Source organism: Brachyhypopomus gauderio, chromosome 1, assembly GCF_052324685.1.
Source record: "Brachyhypopomus gauderio isolate BG-103 chromosome 1, BGAUD_0.2, whole genome shotgun sequence".
NCBI classification, from domain to species: domain Eukaryota; kingdom Metazoa; phylum Chordata; class Actinopteri; order Gymnotiformes; family Hypopomidae; genus Brachyhypopomus; species Brachyhypopomus gauderio.
The window spans coordinates 30,526,234-30,543,449 of record NC_135211.1 but is presented as its reverse complement, the minus strand read 5'-3'; the positions used below and the strand labels follow the sequence as shown (position 1 = coordinate 30,543,449).

General features: G+C 42.8%; 3 protein-coding genes across 3 annotated transcripts; 1 reads left to right on the top strand and 2 right to left on the bottom strand.

Annotated features, from left to right (window-relative positions):
- Window positions 1-455: 455 nt before the first annotated feature.
- On the bottom strand, window positions 456-5,942 carry sec13 (SEC13 homolog, nuclear pore and COPII coat complex component). The gene is made up of 9 exons (XM_077008395.1): window positions 5,703-5,942; window positions 5,290-5,334; window positions 5,065-5,180; window positions 4,660-4,811; window positions 4,392-4,525; window positions 4,010-4,143; window positions 3,197-3,317; window positions 2,857-3,003; window positions 456-1,008 (listed from the first exon to the last, which is right to left on the bottom strand). Exons 1-9 carry the CDS (start codon window positions 5,925-5,927, stop codon window positions 898-900), a joined length of 1,185 nt encoding a protein of 394 aa, XP_076864510.1. The 5' UTR covers window positions 5,928-5,942; the 3' UTR covers window positions 456-897.
- cand2 (cullin-associated and neddylation-dissociated 2 (putative)) lies at window positions 5,915-14,252 on the top strand. The gene is made up of 15 exons (XM_077008382.1): window positions 5,915-6,152; window positions 6,668-6,811; window positions 6,995-7,149; window positions 7,338-7,461; window positions 7,830-8,086; window positions 8,550-8,655; window positions 8,740-8,885; window positions 9,171-9,457; window positions 10,131-10,272; window positions 10,967-12,469; window positions 12,592-12,687; window positions 12,825-12,994; window positions 13,403-13,567; window positions 13,706-13,813; window positions 13,897-14,252. The coding sequence occupies exons 1-15, from the start codon at window positions 6,085-6,087 to the stop codon at window positions 14,119-14,121; spliced, it is 3,696 nt and encodes a 1,231-aa protein (XP_076864497.1). The 5' UTR covers window positions 5,915-6,084; the 3' UTR covers window positions 14,122-14,252.
- Window positions 14,253-14,741: 489 nt separating this feature from the next.
- On the bottom strand, window positions 14,742-17,002 carry rpl32 (ribosomal protein L32). Its single transcript, XM_077008370.1, has 4 exons — window positions 16,898-17,002; window positions 16,122-16,222; window positions 15,750-15,931; window positions 14,742-14,912 (listed from the first exon to the last, which is right to left on the bottom strand). The coding sequence occupies exons 2-4, from the start codon at window positions 16,215-16,217 to the stop codon at window positions 14,783-14,785; spliced, it is 408 nt and encodes a 135-aa protein (XP_076864485.1). The 5' UTR covers window positions 16,218-16,222; window positions 16,898-17,002; the 3' UTR covers window positions 14,742-14,782.
- Between the last annotated feature and the right edge of the window lie 214 nt (window positions 17,003-17,216).

Below are 17,216 nucleotides of genomic sequence, written 5' to 3'. Positions count from 1 at the left end.
TATTATGAACTTGCTATCGATATGTTACTAGTGTGGCTGTATCCCTACCAAGCCACTTCGAAAAGAGTGTCAGCATTCAAAATGAAAGACTACAAAGCAGCAAAGGTTGAAGGCGCCCAGTGGCAACCGGTGACAAAACGGACCTACAGCATGTACTGCTTGACCTGATGTTCATAACACACTAGTGCTCAAGGGAACATCGGCATGTCCAGAACAATTACTAAACCTTGACTCCAAGGGCATGTTACTGTTGTCCATCACTAAACACAAATTTGCTTTGACTTAAAACAAACTATTTGAGAGGAGTGCATTCAGATACATACAGAGAATAAGAGATGATTTTCATAAACGTCTTCAGAATATAATTAATACATGTATTATATTTTAAGCACATTATCAGAATATGGCGTCAAATTACAATAATCAACGAAAAAACAACAAAAAGTAATGAGCTGTTCAGTTAGTTATAAAAATTTATTTTGTATTCCAGCAGCACTGCATGAACTTATTCAAAACAATGTGCAATGAGTCATACAACTTCAACGACTAGATCCAGCTTCATAAACTTCCAGATCACCAATCTCTGCAGGATTTTCAGCCATTTCTTCCTTTACACACGTGCCCATGACATTAATCACAAAAGCCCTCAAACATGACCACAAACTATTTACCCTAGATAATTAAATTATTTAATTTAGGGAAAGAAACCTTTTTGGAAGGCATCTTAAGATTTTTTTTTTCAATGAAAAGCGAAGTATAATGGCTAGGCCTCGCCATTTTTATTGGATTTTTGGAAGTCTGTAAGAATTGACAAGTTAGTGATGTAGAAAAGTCTCTGAGGCATCAATGGCCCAGCCTCTGAACTCCGCCTCTGAACTCCGCGAGGCAGCCTCAGTCTTATTGCTCATTCTGCTGGCCGTCTGCGATGGAGGACACGCCCCCCTGGCCTTTGTTGACGTCACTGATGCAGGCCCACTGTCCGTCCACAGACTCCTTCCACAGGGTGAGCTGAGAACAGAGGAGAACAGCGAGCACATCACTTACAGGCCAGATGACTGGTATTTACAACTACAGGTAGCAGTTTGGCTGCCAAAGACCATTCATCAGTCCATTTGAAGCAGTAATTGCTCCATTCAAGAGTTTCCAGGAGCTCAGTTTGAGATTTTCAGCTTGACAGATACCTTCAGCAATCTTTGCTTGCACCTGTTGCTCTCCTTAAACTGGTATCGTGTTATTTATCAGCTGATACACTGAAGAATGCTAACTGTAGCACTAATAACGTGCAGAACAAACGCAAGTTAACGTACCCGTCAGGGTTGCTGTCAACAGATGCTGTCAACAGAAAAATCACAATTTGTTTTTATTCCAAGCACAGCGCTTTGGGAAGTGACATCTGAAAAGGTCTGTGGGGGGGGGGGCACTAAGTGAAATAAATCGTTTACATGTTGTCAGGCAAGCTACTCCGTTAAAAGTACATTAGAAGTGTGTTGATTTATGTCACCCCATTTAATGCACACTTTGCAGATTTTAAAACAGTCTGATTTTGCTTTGGTGTACAAATGTACCCGCTAATGGTGCATTTGTCTTTGAATGAAGTGCCTGACAAAGTCCCTGGGATTCTGAACAATGCTATGGAAGGACCCCTTACTGAAAGTGCCAAGGGCCTTTCATAAAGCTCCATCTAAATGCCACATAGCCTGAGGGATCCGAGGGTTCCCTGTTTGGTTTTTACCCTGGCCCAACAAAGGGCAAATGCATTCATTAACCAAAGTGCCAGGGACTTCAGAGTTTCTTCTTAATAGCTACAATCTTTGAGTAATCACAATCCTTCTGTACGTTTCCTCGGCTTGAGTACATTAACACAATTACATGTAAAAACGTGTTTTTTAATGTGTCTTTCAGTGTTTTTACAAAGAAAATGCCTTTTGCTTCTCTAGAAGAAATCCTGTCAAATTAAAATGAAGCCTATTCAGATACTAGTTTGGGATCTTCTAAAATGAACCAAAGAGAACATGTTGGTCCTGCATATGCAGGTAGTTTGCACCATACTTAACCCCAACCCTTTAACAAGCACTTCCTGCACACAGCCCACCCCATATCAACCTGAACCATCCACCCCTGCAAACATGAGGAACAATGAGTCTTTTAGATCTTCTTCACAGTTACATCATCCAAATTAGAAGTAGTTCTGTTGCAACTAATTTAAATGTACAGAGCGCATCACTGAATACTATTTAAAAACATACAAAAGTCTAAAGCACAAATGGGTGGTATCAATATTAATCAGTCCACTGCTAGTACCCTGAATACAGTCTGCCTGATTTAAAATGTACTAAGTACTTTTCCCGCTACATCAGTGTGACTGGCATCCGCCACCAGCATAATACAGTCAGCAGAAGTCATGTGATCACCAGTGATGAGTGCAGTAAAGTGTGACTAAGTTGTTCGTGACAACAGATGGTGCTCCTTTCAAATGTTGTGAAATTAAAAGACAAGCCCATTATGTTACACACCAATTCTTGTAAACGGTTTTTAAAACCACTGTAGCCATCCAACACAGGTCACCAAGACCTCTGTATAAAGAAAAGAATGACTCATGCATAACCAGATATTATCTACTACTAAATTCCAATGTCAGATATTTGGATCATGTGTCTGATATTTGCTGCCTGCATCTACTTAATATTTGCTGCAATGCAGTTTATTTTCATACTCCGCTTTGTACTTGATATAATAATGAAGCATCAGAATGAGGCACCACCACCCTAATTCAAAGTAGCACTCACTCAAAGTAGTGCTTATAGCTCATATTTTGGCAAACATCTCCCCCAAACAAGTTCTCATGGTGGCGCGTACCTTGTTATCCCCTCCAGACACAGCCAGGATGTTGCCTGTGATGGACCAGCTCACGTGCCACACCACGTCATTAAATTTGTGCAGGAGCTTCGCAGTCCACGTGTTTCCCGAGGGATCGTCACACGTCCAGATGAACACCCTACCATCCTGCAGAGGGGATGCACTCGAGTCAGTGGGTGGCTGAACTGCCCTGGGCCACATTCTAGTCCACGGGATGCTATTTTAGTGTATTTGTCAGAAGACAAAATTAAAATGTATTACAAAAGATCTGATCTTATAATGCCTATGGTCCTCATAGACAGCTTTTCCTGTAATGGTTATTATGGAGTGACCATATTACCTGAGAACAGCTGGCAATGGTGCTGGTGGGGAGGCCAATAGATGGGGCCCAGCCTACATCTCTCACCCAATCACTATGGGCCTCCAGTTTCTGGTCTTCCTTCCATTGGCCATCCTCTTCTCTACAGAAAAAAACACCAAGTGTCAGTAGTATTGGTTCAGTACAACATTCCCTGCTTCAGTAGGAAAGGCAGTGTGATGTCAGTCATAACTCAAGTGAAATCATTAGATTTAGATTTGAAAAGCACAGCAAAATAAAATAACCAAATAAATAAAACTCAGAACCCAAACAAACCCTTAACACCCAAGTAGGTCTGTTCTTCCTCAAAATATAACAGCACAAACAGGACTTATGAAAAATCCCCATTAAGACGACATGGAAATGTGAAGAGGCCTTAGTGTGAATCAAACAATTCCCATCTCAGCCTTCCAGTGGGTGATCCATTATCATCTTCACACTCGGGGCTTCTACCAGAAACATGGCAGTGAGTCAGAGGTCATTCCAGGGATGCGTTTTCTACTGAACTGGAGCCACTTCTCCATCTGAGGAGCCACCCTTGTTCTTAAACTTGTTAACCTTCCACAATCTGGCAGCAAGAACACCAGTACCAACTACACAAGGAAGCAAAATGCACTCAAAGCCCGGCGGTCACTCACAGAGCGCTACAAAACATCACATGCTGAGCATTACTGCAAGAAATATTGGAATGCATGCAACATTATGGAGCTTTTGTTTTGATTAAAGCTAACCTATCACCATCCTCCATGACCGCACATGACAAAGGAAACCACAAGACCGGAGGAGATTGCTTACTTCCACAGCTTGACCAAGTTGTCACAGCCTCCAGACACGAATCTCTTGACATAGTTGGGTTTCTGGCCCGTCGGCTGGTCTATGAGGCTGCCTGGAACAACAGCTGGTGCCCAGCTTACTGCATTACAGCCAATCTGGCAGGGACGGATGGGAGGAAGGGTTTACTCATTGGAAATAAAGACGCAGGACATCTCACATGTCGCGGACATCTCAAACTTTACATACAAGCAACTGTTTGAGCACATCATCGGTAGTAAGGGTACGATTGCCATCTTATATGATTTTGCACAAAGGAAGTTATGCATGTGTATTTCTTGGCAAACAAGAGCCCTCGTGTTTACACGAGTTTTCAAATGAATCCCGGCTTGCGGTGAATACCCACTGTGTGTGCATTGTTAATCTTCTTGATATCCCACTGCCCGTCACCAGTGTAGGTTAGAATTGAAATAGCACCATCAGAGCTCCCACATGCCAGGATTAAGCCAAAGTCATAGGGACCCCAGCAAATAGAGTTCACTACAGGAAATCAGAAACGCAACATTAATATTCAGAAACACATTAAGAGAACCAAATACAAATACAGTGCAAAAAAGTAATCATCATTTGTAACCAGCCAGACACAGAGGGAACTTAAGTGAAACTGTAAGAACCTGAAGAGTTGTGGCCTGTGTACTTGTACATTTTATCCCATGTCCCATTCTCCTCTTTCCAGATGATGACCTTCCTGTCATAGGAACAGGAGGCCAGAATGTTGCCATAGGTGGGGTGTGCCCAAGCCACCTGCCACACGGGGCCTTCGTGCCTGAAGAGAGTCAACAAGAGCAACAATAAGAGTGATGAAGAGGATTGTGCCGAAGAGCATCAAACCCCCACGAGTCCCACTGGGATGCTGTAAATGGACAGAGTGAAGGAGTCTGTACCATCAGGCAGAATACGACAGACTACTCAGAGCGTTACACATCCTGTAGATTTCAGTAGGGGCTTCTTGTTGCTTGTGGATAAATCCAGCAACAACATTAATAACCACTTAGAGAGTTCAAACTAAGACTACTTACCCTCGCAAGTCTGCCACAAGGATCTGTCCGCCGTTCTTTACGTCAAAGATCTTCACAGAGCGATCAGAGGAGCAGGTGGCCAGTCGTGTGCCGTAATAATCCATCTGGGCATCGTGCTTAAAGAGAAACACAAGAATGGTCAATCCGCTAGGTTCGTCTCAGCTGTTTATCTATCGCAAAAAACAAACAAGCAATTAAACTACAATCCAAACCGAAAATACTTACAATCATATCCTCGTGTGAGGTATCCACGGTGTTGATGACGGACACCTAAAACAACACTGCAGCATTAGGAGCATGAAGGATTATAAAAGCCAACTAGCTACTTCATACCTCAAGGAAGCTCCACTGCAACGTTATTAAGTCACTGGGCAGGACCGTTAACACTTATATAGCTATTAATTAGATTCCTGTCTGGCCATCAGTCATCAATTATTTGTTTTAGTTATGTTACTGAGAAACTTAACCTGTCCTTCCTCTGGTTAACTAACTAGTTAGGATGACTAACTGCTAGTTAACCAGTGAAGCAAGATAGCTAGCTAGCCTATTAGCTACAATCGATAGCTGTCAGCCAAAGGTAATTAGTTTGGTGAGTTAGTTCAGATATGAGCCATACAAGGACTAAGAGTTGCACCTACCATATCTGGAAAAAATATGTCCTTCCACTTTATCTGTGGAGACGGTTTTACGCTGCGTATCCAAACAGGATATTCAGTCTTTTCGACGTGGCAACCTGACCGCCGAGCAACAGTAGTATACTTCCGTTCTAAAAAAGTTCCGGGTGGAGTAAAGGCCACAGAAACATGGTTCCAGATAATGCAATCCGCATAGGTGCCACAAGATGGCAGGCCAACTCGCGACATACATTTCAGTCCTGTCTATTTATAACAGACTAGAAGTTTCAAGTTTCATACACCACTGATCGTAACTACACGTTATGGTATTAGTCAGCTAAGTTTTCAGTCTTGTTGAACGTAACATTTCAGCTTTGATATAGGTGTAAACGTTTGAAAAGCCGAAATGTCGAATGTCACCTATCACATTTCCAACCTGTTGGAAAAAATGACATCCACTGACAAAGATTTTCGGTAAGACAGACTACATTATTTGGCATGTTGAATGGAAGACACATGACTAATATTTGTAAAAATAGTTGTGTTACTGGAATGGCTTCCTATTTAAAACACTTTATTTTATCTATTACTGTTGATACAACAGGCCTGTCACGTAACTTTGGTTGCTTCGTCACTGTTTATGAACAAAAATCTTTTCAATATTCTCAATGTGAACTGTGAAATTATAAATTTAATATAAATGATCATTAATTAGCTGTACTACTGATACTCATACAACTATTAATTTTGAGCAATATTTTAAATCCTTTACTTATGGTGGGTGTCATCTAGATGGGTTAAGAAATTCAGTGATTTATTGTCTGGTAGTCTCTTCCACCGAATACAAGCTTTCCTCTTACACAATAACAAGGTTTTGTCAAAGGTACATGATTACCTAAAGGGTAAAGGAAGAACTCATTTGTGCTTTTTGTTATTTTCTAGTTCTCAATTGTAGATTGTCACTAAGCCTATTTCATCTTCGTTTTTAGATTCATGGCCACCAATGACCTTATGATGGAGCTGCAGAAAGATTCTATAAAACTAGACGAGGAGAGTGAGAGGAAGGTGGTGACCATGCTCCTGAAGCTTCTAGAAGATAAAAACGGCGAAGTTCAGAACCTTGCAGTTAAATGGTGAGACATATATCCTGTTTAAAATGCATAACTATGAATGTATTTTGTATTTATATCTTTACCTTGCACACTTGTGAATGCCCAATAAGTTACATATGAATATTTCCTTAAATAAAGATGGTTGTGCATTATGAATTAATCTAGATGTATGGTAAAGATGACTATGGGCTATCAATTATTCAGCCTAGGTCCTCTTGTGAGCAAAGTGAAGGAATATCAGGTTGAGACTATGGTGGACACCCTGTGCTCCAACATGGTGTCAGACAAAGAGCAGCTCAGAGACATCTCTAGCATGGGGCTAAAAACGGTTATCGCTGAGCTGCCCCCAGCCTCTGCAGGTAGAAACCCTAAAGTTTGGCATCTGCTGTTCATGTCAAAACATTGTCATGTTTTCTACCATTCACTGTGATTCTATGAGTGACAAACCAGGCTGACCAAGTGTCAGCTGACCAAGAATGCTAAAAAGCTGACTGATATGTTTTGCTGCATATCATTTTATAACTCATTTTTTAAATCTTCATTTAAGGTTTGTGTCTGACTACTAACGTTTGTAAAAAGATCACGTCTCAGCTGATTGGTGCCATGGGTAAACAGGAAGATGTATCTGTGCAGCTTGAAGCCTTGGACATTCTCTCTGATATGCTGGCAAGGTAAGTGCTTAATGTTTATTAGGGAGGCTGCGGTCCCCATTTGAATCTTCGCAATCATTTTTGAGTGTAATGAGGGTTAGGGTTAGATCACGCACTTGAATGTTAGAACACACTTAAATGTGTTCAGCAGCTCCAGGCTCTAGGATGTTGGCATCAGGATGGTTGCTTGTTCCACTATAATTGTTTTAATGTGCGTTGCTAGATAGTGGTCCAAATCGAATCAATTTTTACAATCATTGCTAACTAAACAGAGTAGACCATCATGTTAAAAATCTAAAACTAGAGATTTGATCTCTAAAGGTTTGATGGCTCCACACTGAGTGTCCAGATGGTTTGGCGGCGAGTTGTGTAACAGTTTGTGTCTGCAGGCTGAGCGGCACCCTGATCAGCTTTCACCAGTCCATCTTGAGCAGTCTGCTCCCGCAGCTGACCAGTCCCCGCATGGCGGTCAGGAAGCGTGCCATCATTGCCCTGGGTCACCTGGTGCCCAGCTGCAGCCCTGCCCTGTTTGCCCAGCTCACCGAGCACGTCACTGGGGAGCTGGGGCGTGGATCCCCTGCCGCTAACGCCCGGACCTACCTCCAGTGCCTGGCCACCATCAGCCGACAAGGGGGACACAGAGTTGGTAAGACCAAGCATCATTTTTGTTGTCTGAGCATCTATATAAACTCTTCTGAGGTAGTAGATGATAAGCTGCTAGATGTAACAAAGGCCTGTTAAGTTGGTGAAATATTATCTATGCTTGCGTAAGTGTTGTTTACACTAGAGGGGGCAGCAAATCCACTTCTGAAAAACTACCATTGTTTGGTTTGGAGTTTGGTTTCAGGCATCAGACACCTAGCAGGAATGATAAGACGGTGCCAAAATCCTTTTTAACTCACATAACACGTTTGATCTGATTTGGAACTAAGCCTCTTTAGGATTGTTGTGTTGGGTAGCATGTGTCAGTATGGCCAGCATATGACCGCTGTGTAAACACCTCTGATGATCAAAGGCAAGAGGAATACATATGTCATAAAAAGTTACCTTATGTTGAAATAAAAAACAAACAAACATAATATTGACTTGTTGCATGACGTGTTTCTAAGGTGAGCACTTGGAAAAGATAATGCCACTGGTGGTGAAGTTCTGTAGTGTGGAGGACGACGAACTCAGGGAGAACTGCTTCCTGGCATTTGAGGCTTTTGTTCGGAGGTACATCTCTGCATCGTAGCACCTCTTCTGAAACATTTTTACATTGCAAACACACAAGCTAACACTTTGTCTAATTTTTGCAAGGTGTCCCAAGGAGATGTCGCCTCACATCGCCGTGGTAATTAAGTTGTGCCTAAAGTATATTACCTACGATCCCAACTATAACTATGAGGCTGATGACAGCCAGGAGGAATCCATGGATACTGGCAGTGCAGAGGAGGAAGACCAGGGTGACATTTTAATTTGTTCTTTACACAGATGTTTCCTAAACATGACAGTCATTTACTACGCAGAATAGCAGACAAATGTGTACATTTCTGATGCAATGCAGAAAACAATTTACTCATTACAGCATAAAACGTGTGAACTTGCCTCATGTGCATCTCACATTTTTAGTGATTTCACAACACAAGACCAGTTTCACATAATCTTGGGGGGAAAATTCCATGTAAAACCACTTGTGAAAGCATGCAATGTTGCCCAATCTTTCCATGTACATATCTCACCTTCTACAGAATCTGATGATGAATACAGTGATGATGATGATATGAGCTGGAAGGTGAGACGTTCTTCTGTAAAGTGCCTGGAGGCAGTGATCATCAGCCGGAGAGACCTCCTGGGGGAGCTGTATGAGACCGTCTGCCCAACACTGGTGTCCCGTTTCAGGGAACGAGAGGAGAATGTCCGCTCTGACGTTTTCCTGGCTTTTGTGGCCTTGCTAAGGCAGACTAGACCCCTCCATGTCTCCGCCTTAGACCCTGGTACTAAGGAAGATTCGGCAGTCACTCTTTTGAAGAGGCAGGTATGAATGGTCACAGTGCATTTGGGTGATCACATTTTGGCCAGTTTAAATTCCAGCTTGCTTCAAAGGCATATTAAATTTGTCTCAGAAAAATCATGCACATTGTGTGATTTGGCATGAGTCACCATACTGTGGCAGTCTGAGGCATTTGGTAGTATTCAATTAAGATGTTTGTTCACACGCTGTTCACAAAGAGGTACCAGCTGTGACACTTCAATATAAAAGCAGGGTGGGTGTGTTGTGGACAGGTTCGTTCAGATAGGGTAAGAATGCAGAGCAGAGCAGGTCACTGGAGCGAGGAAAGTGAGCTAGTCACTACACGCTGAGAAACGGCTCCTGGGGGCAACATAGGAAAGGGGGACAGGAGAAGGCAGTCATCCATAAGTAATGACAGGGAACTGGGGGACTGACTGGAAGACTCGGACTGATCTGTAGAACTTGATTGAGTGCTGACTGAGGCATGGCAGCAGTGTAGTAGCACTGCTATAAGTTCAGTGCAATTATTTTGTGTTTACTGACATTGAAAAATCAGGTCTTGTGTTATGTTTTGTTAATCATGCAGCACACAATTCAAGTATATTTTCACTATACCTGTACAGTGGAACTTTTTAAGGTTATGAGATATTCTGACAATAATACATCGGATTCTTAATCAGATTGCTTGTATTCATAGGTAGCCACTGTAATTAAGGCCCTGCACAAACAGCTAAAGGACAGGAACATGAAGTCCAGACAGGGCTGTTTCTGTATACTAACAGAGATGGCTACCGTGCTCCCTGGAGCACTGGGGGAGCATGTTCCTGCCTTAGTTCCTGGTGAGCACTTCTCATCATTCACAGACATTACTTAAAATGACCACATGAAAAATAAACACAAGTCATTACGCCACTCAGGACATCCACAACGAGTATTTACAGCATCATCTCCACATCCAACACCTCAATCCCTTTGGTAAAAACATAATCAATCAAGGCTGGGCGTGTACACCGCACAATGTCATATGGAGGGGGGTGCCGGGACCACGGGCTAGGGACAGTCATGGTCCGGTGGTAGGGAACTGGTTTTGTGACCGGAGGGTCGTGTGTTCGATTCCCAGACCTGAGGCCATGACTGAGGTGCCCTCGAGCAAGGCACCTAACCCCAACTGCTCCCCGGGCGCCGGGCTAGGGCTGCCCACTGCTCTGGGCACGTGTGATCCACAGCCCCCTAGTAATCACTAGTGTGTGTGTGTGTGTGTGTGTTCTAACTGCACAGATGGGAGGACACATTTAGATTGGGGTGAAAATCACAATTGACAAATATGGCACATTTACATTTAGTACATAAACAGAGGTTATATCACCTGAATGTATAGAGCTGCATTTGTTCTTAGAAACATACATAGTATCTCTGTGGCAAACTAGCTAACCCAAGAAAGAAATAACCCTCTAAAAATACACTGATTATAACTTTACAATTAAATCATCTTATAACGTTAGTTAACTTCATGAAGACTTGTTCTTTCTCTAGGCATTGTGTACTCCCTCACAGACAAGTCCACCTCCACAAACATGAAGATAGACGCTCTCTCCTTCCTACATGTCCTTCTGTCTAGCCACACCCCAGAGGTCTTTCATCCACACATCAAAGTCATCCTCCCCCCTGTCATTCACTGTGTTGAAGACCCTTTCTATAAAATCACATCTGAAGCCCTCCAAGTGACTCAGCAGATAGTCAAGATGATGCGGCCTCTGGACAAACACTCTTCCTTTGATGCAAAGCCCTATGTTAGGGATGTGTTCACCTGTACACTGAAGAGATTGAAGGCAGCAGATATTGACCAGGAGGTGAAAGAGAGGGCCATTTCCTGTATGGGCCACATTGTCAGTCACCTAGGTGACCAGCTGGGTGGAGACCTACAACCCACCCTGCAGATCTTTCTAGAAAGACTAAAGAATGAAATCACAAGGCTTACAGCAGTGAAGATGCTGTCCCTCATCGCAGCATCCCCACTTAAGATAGACCTAAGACCCATCTTGACTGAAGGGATTCCAGTTCTTGCATCCTTTTTACGGAAAAAACAGCGTGCCCTAAAGTTAAACACATTGACAGCCCTGAACATCATTGTCACAAACTACAGTGACAGTTTCAAGCCTGCTATGATAGAAGCTGTGTTGAGTGAGTTACCTGCCTTGATTCAGGAAAGTGATATGCATGTATCCCAAGTGGCAATAAAGCTTCTCACCTGCATGTCCAAAGTTTGCCCATCCTCATTAGGCAAGATAGGAGGCACCATTTTGCCTGAAGTGCTCAACCTGGTGCACTCTCCATTACTGCAAGGAGGTGTCCTTGGATCCATAGTTGAGTTTCTCGAAGCGCTTGTGTTGACGAAGACCAGCAATGCAAGTTACAGCGATCTTATGAAGGCTTTGACTGGTCCTTTCTATAAAGCAAAGTCAGCTGACTCCATGTCTGTGCACAGGCAGTCCTACTACTCTGTGGCAAAGTGTGTGGCAGCACTATCCTCTGCATGTCCCAAGGAAGCTTCTGGAACAGTCACCAAACTCATTCAAGAGGTGAAGAACCAGAAGACAACTGAGTCTGTGAGGATCCTTTCATTCCTTTGTCTTGGAGAAATGGGGCATTCCATGAACCTGGGAGGACACAAGGAACTTAAGACGGTCATCATGGAAGCCTTCAGTTCCCCAAATGAAGAGGTAAAGTCTGCTGCATCGTGTGCCCTGGGTAACATATGCGTCGGCAATCTAGACGACTACCTGCCGTTCCTGTTGAAGGAGATCGGGGGGCAACCTAAGAAGCAGTACCTGCTTCTCCATTCCCTGAAGGAAGTGATCAGTGCTTTGTCTGCAGATAGTCTCAAACCTCACGTGGAGAACATTTGGTCTCTGCTCTTCAAGAACTGTGAATGTGCTGAGGAGGGCACTCGAAATGTTGTGGCTGAATGTCTGGGAAAACTTACACTAATCAACCCAGCTGAGCTTCTGCCCAGGCTGAAGAAGCAGTTGTCTTTAGGTATTGAACTGCTCATACTGGACTCACCACATTAACATCACATTTTTGCACTAGGTGATACTGAAATGAATATTTAAATATATGTAAATGAGGAGTATTCACAGCAGGTTTTGTCATTTTAGGTTCGTCATTTGCACGCAGTACCGTTGTGACAGCGGTGAAGTTCACTATTGTGGACCACCCTTTGCCCATTGACTCTCTCCTTAAAGGATGCATAGGTACAACCTTTCATTTTTGCTTCATCAAAAATCTATATCAATATCTGTAATATTTTGAATTACAAATGTATAGGAAGAATCAAACCTATACTGGAGGAAACAAAACACATTTCACATACACTCTATTCCAAAACTAGGTGACTTCCTGAAAACAATCCAAGACCCTGACCTCAATGTGCGGCGTGTGGCCCTAGTGATGTTCAACTCCGCTGCCCACAATAAGCCTGGCTTGATACGTGGTCTTTTGACTACAGTCCTGCCTAACCTCTACAGTGAGACACAGATCAGGAAAGACCTCATTCGAGAGGTGAGAACCAATGCAAAATAATATAAATTTGTATACTTCAGAAATGAATCATTGGTGCTAATGTAGATTGTTTAATTTCAGTCAGTTATATGTACTCAGTAGTTGATCAGTGGTAACTCGTCTTCTTCTGCGGACGGCTATGCGATATTTCTAGTGGACTTTTGTTTTATGTACATGGCCAATTTTGAAAAGGGGGGTATGTGGATACATCATAAGTCATAAAAGAGGCCTGCAAGGATTAACAGTGAACAGAACCTCGCACAAGCAATCTGCTTTGTAGCACTAGTGATGTCAGCAGTCGTGGATCACTTACAGCTGATCATAAAATGCAGCCTGCTTGCTTTGGATGGAGAGCAGATGTACTAATAAAGGATCAGTTGGTGTAAAGTGACTTGTGAAATGTTTCAGGTGGAGATGGGTCCTTTTAAGCACACAGTGGATGATGGGTTAGATGTGCGCAAAGCAGCCTTTGAGTGTATGTACACTCTCCTGGACAGCTGCCTGGACTGTCTTGACATCTTTGAGTTCCTCAACCATGTAGAAGAGGGCCTGAAAGACCACTATGATATTAGAGTGAGTGCAAAGACTTCAAAGAATTTTTTTCTTTTAAAAAAATCCAGTTTTTTCTTGTATAATTTGGTAATAGAAATGTACTTGTGTATGAACAAACATCGTGAGCGCAGTTAATTGTCTGATGCTCATCTTGCCCAGATGTTGACCTTCATAATGCTGGCCAGGCTTGCCTCTCTGTGCCCAGCCGCTGTGGTGCAGAGGCTGGACAGACTGGTGGAGCCCCTCAGAGCCACGTGCACTACAAAGGTAAGAGCCACATGCCCCACAGAAGGCCCGTGTGACGCATCATATCAAACGCAGCTCGCTTCTGAACCCCCCTGCACATCCAGGTGAAGGCCGGCTCGGTGAAGCAGGAGTTCGAGAAACAGGAGGAACTGAGGCGCTCGGCCATGCGCGCCGTCGCCGCTCTCCTCTCAGTACGTGACGTGGAGAAGAGCCCCGCCATGGCAGACTTCGCCAACCAGATCAGAACCAACGCGGAAATGGCAACCATCTTCGAGAGCGTCCAGGGAGACGCGATGTCGGGGGCTGTGGAATCTATGGACACTAGTTAGGACTTCTGGCTAAAGGAGACAGGCAATGGGGGTGATGTGTGTGGCCAAATATTAAAGGTGACAAAAAAAAAGTATGACTTATTTATGCTGTGGAGTGAGATGTGATTAAAAGATGAAATATTAAAGCTAAATGTATCCTTAGTTTCTTTCAATGAACCAGTAATGGGTAAGGGAGTTTATTTAGTCCTTTGCCTGGTAATGGTTTTTCTGATCGCAAATCCTTCTAGAGCAGCGGTCCCCAACCTTTTTTTCACCAGACTGGCCATTAAAGTGTGTGTGTGTGTGGGTTAATACGACGAAATAAAATGATACGACTGGCATAAAAACAAATATGAATCTCAAAAATAAAACTCACTAGATGCACCGACGGGTGTAATTGGGAGAGAACCCCAATAAAAAAAAATACATTTTTCAAATTAAATCATCACTCAGACTGACTGTCGATAAAACTTATTTTTTCCCCCAAATGACCCACGGACCGGTACCGGTCCACAGCCCCGTGGTTGATGACCGCTGTTCTAGAACAAAGATCTCAACAGATCCTATTTACACTCAACCATGACCATACAACTTTGAAAGGCAAACCAAGACGACAAGAGAGGAATTCTGAGAGACAAATCTGTGGATAACATTTTTATTTCTAAAGACACAGATGACCAGATTACTCATTCTCCTCGCTGCGCAGTCTTGCGTTGGAGTTCGTGACCTTAACGGCCAGCTGAGCCGCCCGCTCCACTATCAGCTTCCTGTTCTTTGAGGACACGTTATGGGCAATTTCTGCACAGTAGCTCCTGTGGAGGTAAAACAATTCTATCAGTGCACTACAAAGGGTTTAAAACTCAGGTTTAAGTACTGTTGGTAACATCTACAAAGGAATTTCACGTCAAGAACATTGACCCGCTAAACTCGAATTTGAGCAAATTTTTTCACAAAAGGATGACACTCCTTAAACCTTGGTTACAAAATGCATTTTCATGGGAGCACACATACAACACGATTCTAGAACTGTAATGTATATAATTACTTAACAAGAAACAAATTTGTCGGATTGGGTCTTTGAACAATTTACAGTGATGGAGAGCAGATTTTTGGTCCTCAGAGGGAGCACAGATTCGATCATGCCCCTGGGAATTAAATCAGCAACGTTCAAATCCTCTGACATTGACATTCTTTATACAAAGTGCTTTATGTAGATTTGTCCACACACAAAAAGAACCCTTGACTCATTTCAATGCAAGAGGGCTGACTGCACCTCATAACCCGACAGCATAACCATCACAGCATTTTAGTAAGACCAGAACGGAACGTCAGTAAATTAAACTGCAGTCTGTCACTCAGACTGTACATCACACATCTGAGGCCTTTTCATACTGATAACACCATCAGATCAGCATTAAACTGAAAGTTGCCAAATCAAACCCTCAATATTTTATTAAACACTACAAGGGGCATACAAGCCGTTTTGTTGAAGAAAACCGCACATTTGAGCTTTTCCCACAAACAATTCTGCCGCCCTGTTCTCATGAGGCCCACCCTCATGCCAATCTGAGTGGGCACCAACACCAACAGGTACAGTTGTGTGGCAAACACGACACTGAGTGACCAGAGCTGTGTTGTTCAACACTTACTTGTTACTCATCATGAGCACTTCAAGCTCCTTGACATTGTGGACCAGGAACTTCTTGAACCCAGTTGGCAGCATGTGCTTCGTCTTCTTGTTGCTACCATAACCGATGTTGGGCATGAGCATCTGGCCTTTGAAGCGCCTGCGCACCCTGTTATCGATACCTCTGGGCTTCCTCCAGTTTTTCTGCAAAATAATAATTAAAAAACATTGATAATTTAGAAATGCACACAAAGGTTTTGTCTGACCCCCAGACAGAAGCAGGATGCTAGGGCCATTAAAAGCAATTAAGGAATAAAACAATGACCCATGGAGCACCAATCCACAGAAACATTTGAGAAACATGAGCAGAATGTAAATTGAAGAGAGCCTTTACCCTGATCTTAACATAGCGGTCTGACTGATGCCTGATGAACTTCTTGGTCCTTTTCTTGACGATATTGGGTTTGGTGAGGGGTCTGAGGATCACCATGGCGACTATATGGAAGAGGAGGTAATTTATTTGAAAACACACTTCAAATATCAGTAAAACAGTCATGGCATGTGTTGACTACATAACCAGGTTAACTAGCTACACAGCCAATACATGTCATCTAAAAATAGGTAGCTAGGTAAGCTACAATGTTTCGTAGCCATTATGAACCATATATACTGCTTTCTGTAAGTCTCAACATTAAATTGTTACGCAACTATTGGGTTACGTTACAGCAAATAAGTAGGCAAAGTTGTGCCATGAAGCCATCTTAAAATGTGCAGCGTTAGCTCGCTAGCATTAGCCGAGAAACTGAACATGTAACCTCAACATGGTTAGCTAGCATGAATGAATCTAGCTCGTTAGTTATGTGGTTTGATTCACAATATTCTGGGGCTACTGTCCATTTAAAATGAGAATATATAATCGATTTCAAGCAGCTTGCATAATAAACTCATGAAGATAAATTTACACTAGTGAAATATCTTCACTAAAGTGAGGTAAGCCATAGCCAATGATGCACCACACCGATCACTAACGTATTTGTCAGTAAAACATTCGAAGTAGCCCAAAATATGACACGTTTTAAAATCAAATAACGTTTGTGTGCAACTACATCCCTCGATCAGTTCACAACAGTGTTACAACGACAGGATGAAATCAGATTTCATAGCGCTCACCGTTCGGTCTGTCTTCACGGAGAGACAGTCCGGAGAAGAGGAGGAAGTGCCCCGCGGAACCCTGGGAAATCCACGGCAAAACACCGGAAGTCGGTCGAGAATGTTTACAAGGCAGGTGTTACGGTCAATTCTGTTCCCCCAATACTGCGCATGCGTGAAATAATTATAATTCTGCTGCTGTGTTACCGACTTTACTCGGCGTATACAAGTTATAACATTTGGGTTTTGGTTTAGTTTATCTAGCTAAATATAACTGTACTGTAAAGCTTAGAAATAATTTTAGCACAAGATTTAATGTACAAAATTTAGTTTGCTACTT